The sequence below is a fragment of the Rhinoraja longicauda genome, chromosome 5, assembly GCF_053455715.1.
Source record: "Rhinoraja longicauda isolate Sanriku21f chromosome 5, sRhiLon1.1, whole genome shotgun sequence".
Classification (NCBI taxonomy): domain Eukaryota; kingdom Metazoa; phylum Chordata; class Chondrichthyes; order Rajiformes; family Arhynchobatidae; genus Rhinoraja; species Rhinoraja longicauda.
Genome location: NC_135957.1, coordinates 88,594,004 through 88,610,853, shown reverse-complemented (window position 1 = coordinate 88,610,853; position 16,850 = coordinate 88,594,004). Strand labels below are relative to the sequence as shown.

Below are 16,850 nucleotides of genomic sequence, written 5' to 3'. Positions count from 1 at the left end.
TTGTAAACTGCAGACTCCTGAATGAAACCTCTTCCTCAATCTGCCCTTCCACTTTCTCTGAACTGTCCCCGTGTCTATGTCAAGTCAAGTCAAGTCAATTTTATTTGTATAGCAAATTTTATTTGTATAACACATTTAAAAACAACCCACGTTGACCAAAGTGCTGTACATCAGTTCTGGTACTAAGAACGAACATACAATGGCACACAAACATCACCCTTCGTGGTTGTGTCTTGGAGATGGTGGAGAGGCTGTGGAGTGTCACATGGTGAGGTCCTCATCGAGGCTGCCTTGCCCTTGTGGCCATGGTATCTACGTATCTGCCTTGCCCTTGTGGCCATGGTATCTATGTAGCTGCCTTGCCCTTGGTATCTACGTATCTGCCTTGCCCATGGTATCTAAGTATCTGCCTTGCCCTTGGTATCTACGTATCTGCCTTGCCCATGGTATCTACGTATCTGCCTTGCTCTTGTGGCCATGGTATCTACGTATCTGCCTTGCCCTTGTGCCCATGGTTTCACCCTCCGTAGTTGTGCCTTGGAGATGGTGGAGAGGCTGTGGAGTGTCACATGGTGATGCCCTCGTCGAGGCTGCCTTGCCCTTATGGCCATGGTATCTACGATGAGTGGGCAGCAGTCTTCACTCTGGCAATGCAGGCCAACTCTGCCACTTTTACTCCTGGTTTGTGATGCTCATATTCGGGCAAGTACCAACAAAGCACCAAGGGGTGACATGGTTTGTGCAGCGGTAGAGCTGCTGATCACAGCGCCAGAAACCCGGCTTCCATCCTGACTATGCATGCTTGTTTGTACAAAGTTTGTACGTTCTCCCTGTGACCCGCGTGGGTTTTCTCCGGGATCGCCAGTTTCGCCCCACACTTTCATCCCACCAAGACGTACAGGTTTGTAATTTAATTGGCTTGGTATAATTGTAAAGTTGTCCCTGGTGTGTTTAGGATAGTGTTGGTGAGTGGGGATCGCTGGTTGGTGTGGACTGGATGGGCAGAAGGGCCTGTTTCCGCGCTGTATCTCTAATCTAAACTCTGCCACTTTTATTCTTGGTTTGGGTTGCTCACTGTCAGGCAAGTACCAAGACTTGTCCCTGAGGTTGACATGTGGTTGTGCATGACGCCTGCTTCTACAGTTTAAAGCCAGCACTGAACACCAAGGACACTTGCAATTCCGTGATTTTTCTTAATGCAAGTTACAGCAACGTGACAAAAACCCGAGAGAAAACTTTCCCAATGTTTCCGCTATCCACCTGCAGGACTACGTGAGGAGCAGCCTTATCTCAGTTTATTCGAGTTTATTGGCACCTGTACCGAGGTACAGTGAAAAGCTTTTGTTGCGTGCTAACCAGTCAGCAGAAAGACAACGCATCTTACAATCGAGCCATTCACAGTGAACAGATAGATGATAAAGGAATAACGTTTATCTGGGCCGATGGATCATGAAGCTCCAAAGACGTACAGGTATGTAGGTTAATTGGCTGGGTAAATGTAAAAATTGTCCCTAGTGGGTGTAGGATAGTGTTAATGTACGGGGATCACTGGGCGGCACGGACTTGGAGGGCCGAAAAGGCCTGTTTCCGGCTGTAGATATATGATATGATGATATGACCTTGCCTCTTACCTTCATTACATTAAACAGTTTCAGTAAGGGCGGTGAAAGGTTTGGAGCTGAGGGGAGGAAAATGCTATCTGAAAGGATTAATGTAGTGTCAGAGACACAAGGAACTGCAGGTTCCACCTCACAGTTCACACTGCCACCCAGCTTTGTGTCATCCGCAAATCTGCCATGCATCCGCCCACTCACACAGCCTGTCCAAGTCACCCTGCAACCTCATAGTATCTTCCTCACAGTTCACACTGCCACCCAGCTTTGTGTCATCCGCAAATCTGCCATGCATCCGCCCACTCACGCAGCCTGTCCAAGTCACCCTGCAACCTCATAGTATCTTCCTCACAGTTCACACTACCACCCAGCTTTGTGTCATCCGCAAATTTGCTAATGTTACTCTTAATCCCTTCATCCAAGTCATTAATGTATATTGTAAATAGCTGCGGTCCCAGCACCGAGCCTTGCGGTACCCCACTAGTCACTGCCTGCCATTCTGAAAGGGACCCATTTATTCCCACTCTTTGCTTTCTGTCTGCCAACCAATTTTCTATTCATGTCAGTACCCTACCCCCAATACCATGTGCTCTAATTTTGCCCACTAATCTCCTATGTGGGACCTTGTCGAAGGCTTTCTGAAAGTCCAGGTACACCACATCCACCGGCTCTCCCTGTCAATTTTCCTAGTTACATCCTCAAAGAATTCCACAAGATTAGTCAAGCACGATTTCCCCTTCGTAAATCCATGACAGAACAGGTTTTCCAGGGTGGTAACGTCAAAGCATCTTTTTAAGCTGAGAGGGACAACGTTTAAAAGAGACTAGACGGGCGTGGACTCAATCCCTCCTGCGGGCGTGGCAACCCCCCGTTGGGTGCAAACCTCTCCTGCGGGCCCGGCCACCCCCCCCCCAACTGATGATCCGTGGACCCGTTGCCGGGCGGGGAGTATCCCCTGGGGGCCGTGGGCGGGTGAGGGGGACAGGGAAGGGGAGAGGGAGCCACTCACCTCAGCCCCGTGCAGCCAGTGCTGTGGCCAGAGCGAGCCCTGGACACGAAACCTCTCCTGCAGTGGCGGCGAACGGCGGCCATCTTGTTTGACCCTCTGCCATCGCGCTGCACCATGGGAGGAAGGTCAGGCACGGCGCACACCGGGATTAAGTTAATTGTTTATAAAAAATAACAAAACCTGATTTATTGAGACCGCTGGGAATGGTGAGTAAGGTGGGCCGAAAATAGTTGTGCTATCGTGTACCGTTTTGGTTGTGTTTCCAGAACAAATATATCCACAAATATACAAACAAACACACAATATACAAGGTGAGAGTTTTAGTATATAGATAGATGTACAGGGCATGTGTTTTTACATGGGGGGTGGAGAGTGGCTGGAACATGGTACCGGGGGAGGGTGGTTTGTGCAGATGTGATAGTGGTGTTTGAGGTTTTAGGTGAGGCACATGGACATGCAGGGAATGATGAGATATGGGACATGTACAGGCAGGTAAGAGTTGGCATCGTGTCCAGCACAATGTCTGAGGGCTGAAGGGCCTGCTCTATGTGCTAGCAAACGTTAGGCAACAGCTGGTCCCTGCTGATAATGATAACCACTATGTGCAGGGGTGGGACTACAATTAGGAGAACATTTACATTTTAATTTGTGTAACTTCAGCCAAATGTTCACTACAAAAGCGTACTGCGTGTGATTGTGCGTTAATTTTGTGTGTGTTGTCCTGCAGGTAGGATTGCTGGAGTTCCGATCTTGCCGTATAATCACGTGGCCTCTGGATGATCCTGCTGTTGCAGCTCTTGACCAGGTGACCAGAGGTTTAATCGGTCACAGCTCGACTTCCACTGGGACACGGTGCATTCTGTGGACAAAATGGAACCTCCCCACAGTGCTGATCCTGAAAGCATTTTTGACATGAACTATTTTTCTTGGGAAGTGCGATGCCCCTTGATAGCTGCCGGCTTCCTGTTCTACTTTGTGGTTTTTATTTTCTCGCACGTGGTGAGCCTGGCACTGTCCCTGACCTACCGGACACTGGCGGCCAAGGAGAGGGTGTTCTGGAACCTGGCGGTCAGCCGCGGGGTGTTTGGGATCCAGAGCCTGGTGGCTGGGCTCTGGGCACTGCTGTGGGACCCTGTGCTACAGGCTGACAGAGTGCTTGGCCAACAGAGCTGGAGTTGGTTCAACATCCTCACCGCCTTTGGTTTCTTCACCTTTGAGAACGCAGCTCTTCACGGCTTCAATGTGGTCTTCAGAAGCTTCGATGCCGCCCTGGCCCTACACCACTTCTTTGCCGTGACTGGGTTTGGCAGCGTCTTAGTGTGGGACACTGTTGGCCACTACCTGCCCATGCTGATGCTGCTGATGGAGATGAGCACCCCTTTCACCTGCGTTTCCTGGATCCTGCTGAAGGTAAGATCAGCGCTCTCCCCCCCCCCCCCCCCCCCCCCCCCCCCCCCCGTGCCCACACACACGTGTGCACCGTACAGATAGCATGATAAAAGGTGGATGCTGAAGGTAAGATCAGCGCTCTCCCCCCCCCCCCCGTGCCCACACACACGTGTGCACCGTACAGATAGCATGATAAAAGGTGGATGCTGAAGGTAAGATCAGCGCTCCCCCACCATCCCCCACACACATGGCGCGCCCCCGTACAGATAGCATGATAAAAGGTGGATGCTGAAGGTAAGATCAGCGCTCCCCCACCATCCCCCACACACGTGGCGCGCCCCGTACAGATAGCACGATAAATGTGCAACAACCCGAGAATTCTAATGTGCAGGAAAAAAACTGCAGATGCTGGTTAAAGTCGAAGGTAGACACAAATTGCTGGAGTAACTCAGCGGGTCAGGTAGCATCTGTGGAGAACATGGATAGGTGACGTTTCACAGAGTGCTGGAGTAACTCAGCGGGTCAGGCAGTATCTGTGGAGAACATGGATAGGTGACATTTTGGGTCGATTTTTCCTCATGTTTTTGGTTTGACTCATTAGCAGTGGCAGCTGATTGTGCACGTGCTGATTTAGTTCCGGTCGAATTGCTATCAATGTGGATCGCTGACTCACGTTGCCCTCACGTGTACACACAATGTCCCCTTTATACGCGGCAGATGTACAGCTCCAAACCTGCACAGTTTGCAGCCACAACACCCTTGGGAACATATTAGTTGTTAATCATGATTCAAGCACTTTTTTGCTTTAAAAAATGAATTATTAAATTGAATGAATGATGTTCCAAGAATGTATAAAAGTGTATAAAATCATGAGGGGAATAGACAGAGTTAGTGCACAGTCTTTTACCCAGAGTAGGGGAATTAAGTTCCAGAGGACATATTTTTTAAAGTGACAGATGAACGATTTAATAGGAACCCGAGGGGCAACTTTTTCACACAGTGGGTGGTATATATGGTACATGCTGCCAGAGGAGATAGTTGAGACAGATATTATAACAACATTGAAAAGACATTTGGACAGGAACATGGATAGGAATGGTTTAGAGTGACATGAGCCAAACGCGGGCAGGTGGGACTAGTGTAGTTGGGGCATGGTGGGCGGCGTGGGTAAGTTGGGCTGAAGGACCCATTTCCAAGCTGTATGATACTGAGGTTAAATTAAAGTATAAGTTCTGTCTTATTGTATTAAGGGACATTTTGCAAAGGAGTAAATTCTCCTCTTGATCACTTCTAGATTAGTACGGGTGTCAGAGTTAAGGAGAGAAGGCAGGAGAATGGGGTGAGAAGAAATTATATATCAGCCAGATTTAATGGCGGAGTAGACTTTTTTATTTTATTTTATTTAATAATTTATTTGAAAAAGGGACAATGTAAATTAATTGACATTCAAACAAATGTAAATGTACTCGAGTTAGCCGAGAGGCCAGTTTTCATCGACAGTCCCTCAGCCTGATGTTGTTAGACGTCCTAGAAAAGAAATACAATACAATATGTACAATAGTTAAAAACACATTACATTACCATACAAAGTAATACAGTTAATTAAAATGAGCAGAGAAAACCTAAACAGCAGATGCAAAAATACAGTGTGAGTACAGTCTTAATTTAAAGTTTACATTTTTTAAGTTTAAGTTTTAAAAGTCGCATTCAAGTTGGATAAAACTAGTATCAGTGTTGACATTGTTGGTTCTCAATAAGCCATTTCTTGACGTAACGCTTAAATGAATAATATGATGGGGAATCTCTAACTGATTGTGGTACTGAATTCCATTGATGTGATGCTCTGAAGGAAAAGACAGCCTGGCTAAAGGCAGTTTTCCTTAATGGGACAGTGCAGTCCCCTGCAGCTGCACCTCTTGTAGCTCTGTTTGCAGCAGATTTGAAGTTGATGAAACCAGACAGATGAGGAGGAGTTAAACCATGCAGAATCTTATAAACTAAGCAGACATTTTTGTATTTGATGAGGTCTTGATGGGCCGAATGGCCTAAATCTGCTTATGGATAGGTGACGTTTCAGGTCAAGACTCTTCAGAATGAGGTTGAGAGGGAAAGATAGATCAGCCATGATTGAATGACAGAGTAGACTTGATCGGCCGAATGGCCTAATTCTGCTCCTATCACTTATGAAGAAAGATCCGGACTTAGTCTGAAAAAGGGTCCTGACCCGAAACGTCACCTATCCATGTTCTCCACAGATGCTGCCTGACCCGCTGAGTTACTCCAGCACTCTGTGAAACGTCACCTATCCATGTTCTCCACAGATGCTGCCTGACCCGCTGAGTTACTCCAGCACTCTGTGAAACGTCACCTATCCATGTTCTCCACAGATGCTGCCTGACTCGCTGAGTTACTCCGGCACTCTGTGTGTTTTTATGTAAACCGGCATCTGCAGTTCCGTGTTGCCACATGAACGGTTTCTCTGTACACTGATGGCTGTCTCCACACCTTCAGAGAATGTTTGGATTTCTGGCATTTGCAAAGTTTTGCGGTTGGATTGGATAGTTTATTGCCCGACTGCCTTGCATTAAAGTCACCGTGTCTAGTGTCCAGCCTAACATCTACTGGACTGGCACTGTGGATTAAAGCTCCTCATTCACAGAAGTCAGCTTTGACATACGGAACAGTACCCTGTTCAGTCATGTTTCTTCTGCTACTCTTATGTTTCATTGCTTCTTGTTTATAAAGTGCACTAAGGTCAAGGTAAGACTCGATATTTTTAAGAAGATTAAAACTGGAAAAGCACGAGGGTGCAGAATCGTGGCAACTCTGTGCACTGCCTCAGGGCCATGTATTATTCATGCACGACAACCATTGCACTCGTGTGCGTGGGTGTGACTGTGCTTATGTACAGTAAGATTTTTATTGAATTGTATGCAAAACTGAGAATTTCACTGTATCTTGGTACATGTGACAATAACGTTCCATTGAACAACCAAGGAATATCAGTGAAAATTAGGTTCACTGGGTTAATTCCCGGAATGGCTAGACTGTCGTATGTTGAAGGACTGGAGCAACTAGGCTTGTATACACTGGAATTTAAAAGGATGAGAGGGGATCTTATCGAAACATATAAGATTATTAAGGGGTTGGACACGTTAGAGGCAGGAAACATGTTCCCAATGTTGGGGGAGTCCAGAACCAGGGGCCACAGTTTAAGAATAAGGTAGGCCATTTAGAACGGAGATGAGGAAAAACTTTTTCAGTCAGAGAGTTGTAAATCTGTGGAATTCTCTGCCTCAGAAGGCAGTGGAGGCCAGTTCTCTGAATGCATTCAAGAGAGAGCTCTTAAGGATAGCGGAGTCAGGGAGTATGGGGACAAGGCAGGAACGGGGTACTGATTGAGAATGATCAGCCATGATAACATTGAATGGCGGTTCCGGCTCGAAGGGCCGATTGGCCTCCTGCACTTATTGTCTATTGTCTATAATATACACAACCATGTTTAAGGGCAACCTAATGGTGCAGCAGGTGGAGTTGCTACCTCACAGTGCCGGCAATCCGTCTTCCATTCTGACCTCGGGCGCTGTCTGTGTGGAGTTTGCACGTTCTCCCTGTGACCGCGTGGGTTTTCTCCAGGTGCTCTGGTTTCCCCCACATCCCAAGAACGTGCGGGTTTGTAGGTTAGTCGGCCCTCTGTAAATTGTCCCTGGTGTGTAGGGAGTGGATCAGAAAGTGGGAGAACATCGATCAGATTAGGACAAGTGGAGGTGCAATGAGTCTTGGGTGTCCTTGTACATCAGTCACTGAGAGTAAGTGTGCAGGTACAGCAGGCAGTGAAGAAAGCCAATGGCATGTTGGCCTTCATAACAAGAGGAGTTGAGTATAGGAGCAAAGAGGTCCTTCAGCAGTTGTACAGGGCCCTAGTGAGACCGCACCTGGAGTACTGTGTGCAGTTTTGGTCTCCAAATTTGAGGAAGGACATTCTTGCTATTGAGGGAGTGCAGCGTAGGTTCACCAGGTTAATTCCCGGAATGGCGGGACTGTCATATGATGAAAGAATGGATCGACTGGGCTTATATTCACTGGAATTTAGAAGGATGAGAGGGGATCTTATAGAAACATATCAAATTATTTTTATGGGATTGGACAGGCTAGATGCAAGAAAAATGTTCCCGATGTTGGGGGAGTCCAGAACCAGGGGCCACAGTTTCAGAATAAGGGAAGGGGGAGGCCATTTAGGACTGAGATGAGGAAGATCTTTTTCACCCAGAGAGTTGTGAATATGTGGAATTCTCCGCCACAGAGGGCAGTGGAGGCCAATTCACTGGATGCATTCAAGGGGAGTTGGAAAGAGTTCTTAGGGTTAAAGGAATCAAGGGATATGGGGAGAAGGCAGGCACGGGGTACTGATTGTGGATGATCAGCCATGATCACAATGAATGGCGGTGCTGGCTCGAAGGGCCCAATGGCCTCCTCCTGCACCTATTTTCTCTGTTTCTACGAAGCAGTGTGAAAGGGTGATTGATGAGTAGTGTGTACTCATCTTATAGTAGTGTCTTATCTTATAGTAGTGGGCAGTAGGGCCTGGTTGCATGTCTGATCTCCAAACCAAACGTGTTCTATTTAACTCTCTGCATTGGCCAGAATGTGGATTATTGTCATGTGCTTGGATTAGTGATGTCTGTGGGTGAAAGTGTGACACGATGAGCTGGGGTTGTGTCAGTGTGTCACGATGAGCTGGGGTTGTGTCAGTGTGTCAGGGCTAGGGTTGTGTCAGTGTGTCACGGTGAGCTGTGGTTGTGTCAGTGTGTCACGATGAGCTGGGGTTGTGTCAGTGTGTCACGATGAGCTGGGGTTGTGTCAGTGTGTCAGGGCTAGGGTTGTGTCAGTGTGTCACGGTGAGCTGTGGTTGTGTCAGTGTGTCAGGGCTAGGGTTGTGTCAGTGTGTCACGGTGAGCTGTGGTTGTGTCAGTGTGTCAGGGCTAGGGTTGTGTCAGTGTGTCACGGTGAGCTGGGGTTGTGTCAGTGTGTCAGGGCTAGGGTTGTGTCAGTGTGTCACGGTGAGCTGTGGTTGTGTCAGTGTGTCAGGGCTAGGGTTGTGTCTGTGTCACGGTGAGCTGTGGTTGTGTCAGTGTGTCAGGGCTAGGGTTGTGTCAGTGTGTCACGGTGAGCTGGGGTTGTGTCAGTGTGTCAGGGCTGGGGTTGTGTCAGTGTGTCACGATGAGCTGGGGTTGTGTCAGTGTGTCAGGGCTGGGGTTGTGTCAGTGTGTCAGGGCTAGGGTTGTGTCAGTGTGTCACGATGAGCTGGGGTTGTGTCAGTATGTCAGGGCTGGGGTTGTGTCAGTGTGTCAGGGCTGGGGTTGTGTCAGTGTGTCACAGCTAGGGTTGTGTCAGTGTGTCAGGGCTAGTGTTGCCAACTGTCCCGTATTAGCCGGGACATCCCGTGTTTTGGGCTAAAGTAGTTTGTCCCGTACGGGACTGCCCTTGTCCCGTATTAGTAGGGTTGCCAACTTCCTCACTCCCAAATACAGGACAAAGGGTGACGTCACCGCCCCGCGCCCCATGTCACCTCACCCAGCCAGCGGCCACGTGCTCCCGCTCCATTAATGGCGGCCGCCCGGGCTGGGAGGCGGGTTGCTATGCAACCTCTGTTAGGCGGTGTCCGGATGGTCACTGTTGGTGGAGCGGGAGCACGTGGCCGCTGGCTGGGTGAGGTGACGTGGGGCGCGGGGCGGTGATGTCACCTTATCCCGTATTTGGGAGTGAGGAGGTTGGCACCCCTGGTCAGAGCAGTTAACCATGAGTGCGGACACACACACGCTGCCTTTCTCACTGTCCCTGTTACTCTCCCTCCACCAGGCTGGCTTCTCCCACACGCGGCTGTGGAAGGTGAACCAGTGGCTGATGATCCACATGTTCCACTGTCGGATGGCCCTCACCTACCACATGTGGTGGGTGTGCTGGCAGGACCGGGACACGATCCAGCGCTACGTCCCCGCGCCACAGGCCGCCATCGTCTTCTCCGGCCTCTTCCTGCTGACCGTCATCATCAACCCCTACTGGACTCGCAAGAAAACCCTGCAGCTCTTCAACCCCGTCGACTGGAACTTGGCCACGGACACCAAGGCAGTGGCCAATGGTGGCACCAACGCAGCCGCCAAGAAAACCACATGAGCTGCAACTGCTGCTGGTGTGGGGAGAACTATACTGGCAGACGTGCAACACACTCGTGGCACCAACGCAGCCGGGGAGAACTATACTGGCAGACGTGCAACATCACACTCGTGGCACCAACGCAGCCGGGAAGAACTAAAGCTGACGGCAGACTGGGATTGATCACCACTGCGTTGCAGATTTGGGACCTGACTGTTGTCATTATCACCCCCCTGGGGTGGGTGTACTGGGAGGATGAGGAAACAAATAACCTTTGATACACAACCAAACATGTTCTCTTCCACTAACTGCGAGAGGAGAATTTAGATTAACATGACATGTCCTTGCAAATGTACTCTGTGTGGATCTGCCCATGACCCATGTACTGTGTGTGGATGTACCCATGACGCATGTACTCTGTGTGAGTGTACCCATGACCCATGTACTGTGTGTGGATGTACCTGTGTACTGTGTGTGAATATACCCATGACGCATGTACTCTGTGTGGATGTACCCATGACCCATGTACTGTGTGTGAATGTACCCATGACCCATGTACTGTGTGTGGATGTACCCATGTACTCTGTGTACTGTGTGTGAATGTACCCATGACCCATATACTGTGTGTGGATGTACCCATGTACTCTGTGTACTGTGTGTGGATGTACCCATGACGCATGTACTCTGTGTGGATGTACCCATGTACTCTGTGTACTGTGTGTGAATGTACCCATGACGCATGTACTCTGTGTGAGTGTACCCATGACCCATGTACTGTGTGTGGATGTACCCATGACCCATGTACACTGTGTACTGTGTGTGGATGTGGCCATGAGATGATGCTTGGAGGTCAGGGCATGAAGATGGTGCAGAAATGGTGAAACTTGGCAGTGAAGGGCCTCGCAGTGAAACCCATTAACTTTAGCATTAACTGACTGCTTTACACGTTTAGAATGCAACTGTCATTTAATTATTCATTCTTTAAATATTTTGTTACGCCATAGATTTTTCCAAAGTCTGTAATTTGTGACGTTCATCCTCAGACAGTGATTCACCGTGACAACTGAATGACGGCATGAATGTTTACGGGTTTTGTTTCTTGGGGGCTGCCATTGAAATGTTCACGCCTGCTGTGTTCTCCACTTCCTGCTCTGTCTCGTGTCATAAGGTCATAAGCGATGGGAGCAGAATTAGGCCATTCGGCCCAACATGTCCACTCCGCCATTCAGTCATGGCTGGTCTATCTCTCCCTCCTAACCCCATTCTCCTGCCTTCTCCCCGTAACCATTGACACAATAGACACGGAGTGGACTTGATGGACTGAATGGCCTAATTCTACTCCTATTCCTTATGACACCCTCACTCATCAACAATCTATCACTCTCCGCCTGAGAAATATCCATTGGCTTGTCCTCCACAGCCGTCTGTGGCAATGAATCTCACAGATTCACCGCCCTCTGACTAAAGACATTCCTCCCCATCTGGCTAAACATAAAAACATAGGTGCAGGAGTAGGCCATTCAGCCCTTCGAGCCAGCACCGAAGGAACATCCTTCAATTCTGAGGCTGTGGCCTCTGGTCCTAGACTCTCCCACTAGTGGAAACATCCTCTCCACATCCACTCTATCCAGGCCTTTCACATAAAGACAGTATTTGCAGGAATCACTGACATGTAAGCAACATGCACAATGCATCAGTAATGCTTCGCTGTGACAGGTTCTTATTTCGCTCTAACTTTTTCTATTTAACTTTTATTTATCGCTCTTGATGTAGCTGTTAATCGTTGAAGAGTTGAAATATTTATATATTTAATATTTTAATTTGTATTCCTGAAAGCCCAAAATATGGCCTGCAGTGCTTGCCAATCTGTTCAGTTCAAGGTTTTGTCCATTGCCTGTCATGTTTATTTCCGTGTGTTACTGGGGGCAAGTCCTGCAAGAATACCCAAGTTCTGCAATGGAACTGCAAATCAAACAGCTAAGAAAGACACAAAATATTGGAGTAACTCAGCGGGACAGGCAGCATCTCTCGAGAGAAGGAATGGGTGACGTTTTGGTGTCTGAAGAAGGGTCTCGACCCGAAACGTCACTCGTTCCTTCTCTCCAGAGATGCTGCCTGTCCCGCTGAGTTACTCCAGCACTGTGAAACGTCACCCATTCCTTCTCTCCAGAGATGCTGCCCGTCCCGCTGAGTTACTCCGGCATTTTGTGTCTTATCTTCGCTGTAAACCAGCATCTGATTTCCCTACCCACGCTTTACTAAACAACTCTTTGTCTCAGAGTTTTCCAGAGTTTTGGGGATATAATTTGGATCTGCAAATTGCCACTCGGCCCGTTTCCAAAGCAACGCCTGCCATGGATTGATCCAAACTACAGTTTGCCTCTGTCTGAGGTATCGGTGATCCAGGCAATGAGACAAGGTCTCGTTTGATTTGTAAATGTTCTCGTTCCTGGTGGGGGTGGTGATTCATGTTGTGTGAGGAGCGACACATTCTGGGAATTGTATGTGTGTGTTGGTGAGCTGCTGTCCTCTTCTAAGAGTTCAGAACAAGGATTGGAGCAGCCTCTGTAGTTGTGTTAAGAATGAGTTTTCTCCATGTCAGAAGAATGACAGTATTCATTGGCAAGATAATTTTGTATTTGAAGCACACCGATGATCGTTAGTTACCTGGGGTGTGCAGGTGAGTTACCTGGGGCGTGCAGGTGAGTTACCTGGGGCGTGCAGGTGAGTTACCTGGGGCGTGCAGGTGAGTTACCTGGGGCGTGCAGGTGAGTTACCTGGGATGGCAGGTGAGTTACCTGGTTATACATCCTGCTATCTGATAGGTGGACTTGTATGGCCCGTCTGTGGGCCTGGCATCTAATGTAAGAGTGCACTGATTTTTAGCTGCAATAGACAATAGGTGCAGGAGTAGGCCATTCGGCCCTTCGAGCCAGCACTGCCATTCAATGAGTTCATGGCTGATCATTCTCAATCAGTACCCCGTTCCTGCCTTCTCCCCATACCCCCTGACTCCGCTATCCTTAAGAGATCTATCTAGCTCTCTCTTGAATGCATTCAGAGAATTGGCCTCCACTGCCTTCTGAGACAGAGAATTCCACAGATTTACAACTCTCTGACTGAAAAAAAAATTCCTCATCTCCGTTCTAAATGGCCTACCCCTTATTCTTAAACTGTGGTCCCTTGTTCTGGACTCCCCCAACATTAGGAACATGTTTCCTGCCTCTAACGTGTCCAACCCCTTTATAATCTTATACGTTTCGATAAGATCCCCTCTCATCCTTCTAAATTCCAGTGTATACAAGCCTAGTCGCTCCAGTCTTTCAACATATGACAGTCCTGCCATTCCGGGAATTAACCTAGTAAACATACGCTGCACGCCCTCAATAGCAAGAATATCCTTCCTCAAATTTGGAGAACAAAACTGCACACAGTACTCCAGGTGCGTCTCACTAGGGCCCTGTACAACTGCAGAAGGACCTCTTTGCTCCTATACTCAACTCCTCTTGTTATGAAGGCCAACATTCCATTGGCTTTCTTCACTGCCTGCTGTACCTGCATGCTTCCTTTCAGTGACTGATGCACTAGGACACCCAGATCTCGTTGTATGTCCCCTTTTCCTAACTTGACACCATTCAGATAATAATCTGCCTTCCTATTCTTACCACCAAAGTGGATAACCTCACACTTATCCACATTAAACTGCATCTGCCATGCATCCGCCCACTCACACAACCTGTCCAAGTCACCCTGCAACCTCATAGCATCTTCCTCACAGCTCACACTACCACCCAGCTTTATGTCATCTGCAAATTTGCTAACAGTACTTTTAATCCCTTCATCCAAGTCATTAATGTATATTGTAAATAGCTGCGGTCCCAGCACCGAGCCTTGCGGTGCCTGCCATTCTGAAAGGGATCCATTTATCCCCACTCTTTGCTTTCTGTCTGTCAACCAATTTTCTATCCATGTCAGTACCCTACCCCCAATACCATGTGCTCTAATTTTGCCCACTAATCTCCTATGTGGGACCTTGTCGAAGGCTTTCTGAAAGTCGAGGTACACCACATCCACCGGCTCTCCCCTGTCCATATTCCTAGTTACATCCTCAAAGAATTCCAGAAGATTAGTCAAGCATGATTTCCCCTTCGTAAATCCATGCTGACTCGGAACGATCCTGTTATTACTATCCAAATGCTCCGCAATTTCGTCTTGTATAATTGACTCCAGCATCTTCCCCTTTTTACCCTTACAATTCCTCATTTCTACCCATACTGATTCTACATCTCCTGATTCTATGTCACCCCTTGCAAGGGAGTGAATATCATTCCTTACCAACAGAGCGACCCCACCCCCTCTGCCCACCTGTCTGTCTTTTCTATACGTTGTGTACCCCTGAATATTCCGTTCCCAGCCCTGGTCCTCTTGTAGCCATGTCTCAGTGATTCCCACAACATCATACTTGCCAATGTCTAACTGAGCCTCAAGCTCATCCACTTTATTTTTCATACTTCACGCATTTAAATACAACACTTTAACTTCAGTATTCACCTCCCCTCTCACACCGGTCACAATTGGCCCTGACTTACTCTCTTATCCCATCCAGAACTTCTCTTCCCATTCATTCGAGAGTCCTTTGCAATGTCTCCTGTATTTGCTTCTCCTTTAACTCCATCTCCATATTCCCAATTTGTCAACCCCTCCCCCCCACTACTTAGTTTAAAGCCACGCTTGTAGCACTAGCAAACCTACCTGCCAGAATGTTGGTCCCCCTGCTGTTAAGGTGTAACCCGTCCCTTTTGTACAGGTCACCCCTACCCCAGAAGAGATCCCAGTGGTCCAGAAATCTAAATCCCTGCTCCCTGCACCAGCCCCTCAGCCATACATTCATACCCCCGATCTCTCTGTTCCTGCCCTCACCATCACGAGGTAGCAGCTGCTATGTGTGGGGGCTTTTAACTATTGACTTGAGTTATTTTGAAGCTACTTTTAAGTTTTAACAGGCTTTAATTATTTAAATTATTTAATCATTCTGCATTGGGCAAATCACTTTTACAAAACATTATTGGGACTCTACAAACCCAGCGGAGACATTTTTAAGCACACCCATGTCACTGAGAGGTGAGAGCGATATTGTACGGGTTAGTTATATAAGAAATAGACTGCTGGAATCACGTCCAGCCAGGCTTTGCTATTCAGTCACAAAGCAAAGCACAGAGTGCTGGAGTAACTCAGCGGGTCAGGCAGCATCTGTGGAGGGGCTGGACAGGCGACATTTTGGGTTGGGACCCTTCTTCAGACTGGACAAATTCTGTTGTTTTCCAGAAAAATAGTTTGATACTGCTGCTCCTTTTGTTTGCAAAATGCAAGGTGCTTTTATTATTTTGTGTGACTAAAATTAATGTGCATCTCAACACCCATGGTGATAAAAGCTATTGTACAATTAATATTTGAATAAACACGTTTAACCATCAGTGTTTTTCCAACGTGTTGATTCATTTGCTGCTGGATGTTTGGGTGAGTGGGAATGAAGCCGTGTGTGAATGTAAGATTTCTGGTTACATTTTCTTGTTGTCTCCTGGCCAATCCTGAACAAACTCTTAAACACACGCAGCGTTCCATTCATCTTCCAGGAATGACCAGCTGGGCAAGTGTAACACGGACAGGAACACTGGAGAAAAACATAGGACAATTCAGGAGGCCAATAATCAAAGAGTTGAGCAAAATGGTGTTGTTTACTATCAAACAACGAGGTAATAAAGGGGAGGTAGCTGTGTAGTAACTGCAGTATTCCCTCCCTCCCACCCAACCCTGGTCGTACTAGTCACACTCTCGTTAGCACGTCCTCCCCAGCCAACAATGGCTCATTATGGATGGACCCCACCCTTCCTCAGGACCTGATTTGTTCTTGTCTTTTCTCGCCTCCACCCCCTCCCTTACCGAAGAAGGGTTCCGACCCGGAACGTCACCTTCTCCTTATCTCCAGAGATGCTGCCTGACCCGCTGAGTTACTGGAGAATATGGATAGGTGACGTTTCACAGAGTGCTGGAGTAACTCAGCGGGTCAGGCAGCATCTGTGGAGAACATGGATAGGTGACGTTTCACAGAGTGCTGGAGTAACTCAGCGGGTCAGGCAGCATCTGTGGAGAACATGGATAGGTGCAGAGGATGTTTCCACTAGTGGGAGAGTCTAGGATCAGAGAGCAGAAGCTTAGAATAAAAGGATGTACCTTTATAAAGGATATAAGTAATTTCTTTAGTCAGAGGGTGGTGAATCTGTGGAATTCATTACTACAGACAACTGTGGAGGCCATTTCATTGGGTATTTTTTAAGCGGAATTTGACAGGGTCTTGGTTAGTAAAGGTGTCAAGGGTTATGGGGAGGACAGAATGGAAGGTCGATCAGCTTTGAAAGATAGCTCAGCCATGATTGAATGGCGAGGTAGGCTCGATGGGCCTCAATTTGGCCGGATTCTGCTCACATGACAAGAACCTCTGGACAGACAGTTCATCCTGGGTTCACGTGACCTTGCCACGTGATTCCAGAGAAATCTCGACCTGTACCATTGGTATTCTGGGTCTTGAGGTAATGTTATACGTCATAAGGAATAGTAGAATTAGGCCATTCGGCCCATCAAGTTTACTCCACCATTCGATCTATTTCTCCCTCCCAACCCCATTCTCC

General features: G+C 47.9%; 1 protein-coding gene across 1 annotated transcript; it reads left to right on the top strand.

The window, feature by feature from the left end:
- Positions 1 to 3,359: 3,359 nt before the first annotated feature.
- Positions 3,360 to 15,596, top strand: cln8 (CLN8 transmembrane ER and ERGIC protein). The gene is made up of 2 exons (XM_078399918.1): positions 3,360 to 4,032; positions 9,871 to 15,596. The coding sequence occupies exons 1-2, from the start codon at positions 3,493 to 3,495 to the stop codon at positions 10,183 to 10,185; spliced, it is 855 nt and encodes a 284-aa protein (XP_078256044.1). The 5' UTR covers positions 3,360 to 3,492; the 3' UTR covers positions 10,186 to 15,596.
- The last annotated feature ends 1,254 nt before the right edge of the window (positions 15,597 to 16,850 follow it).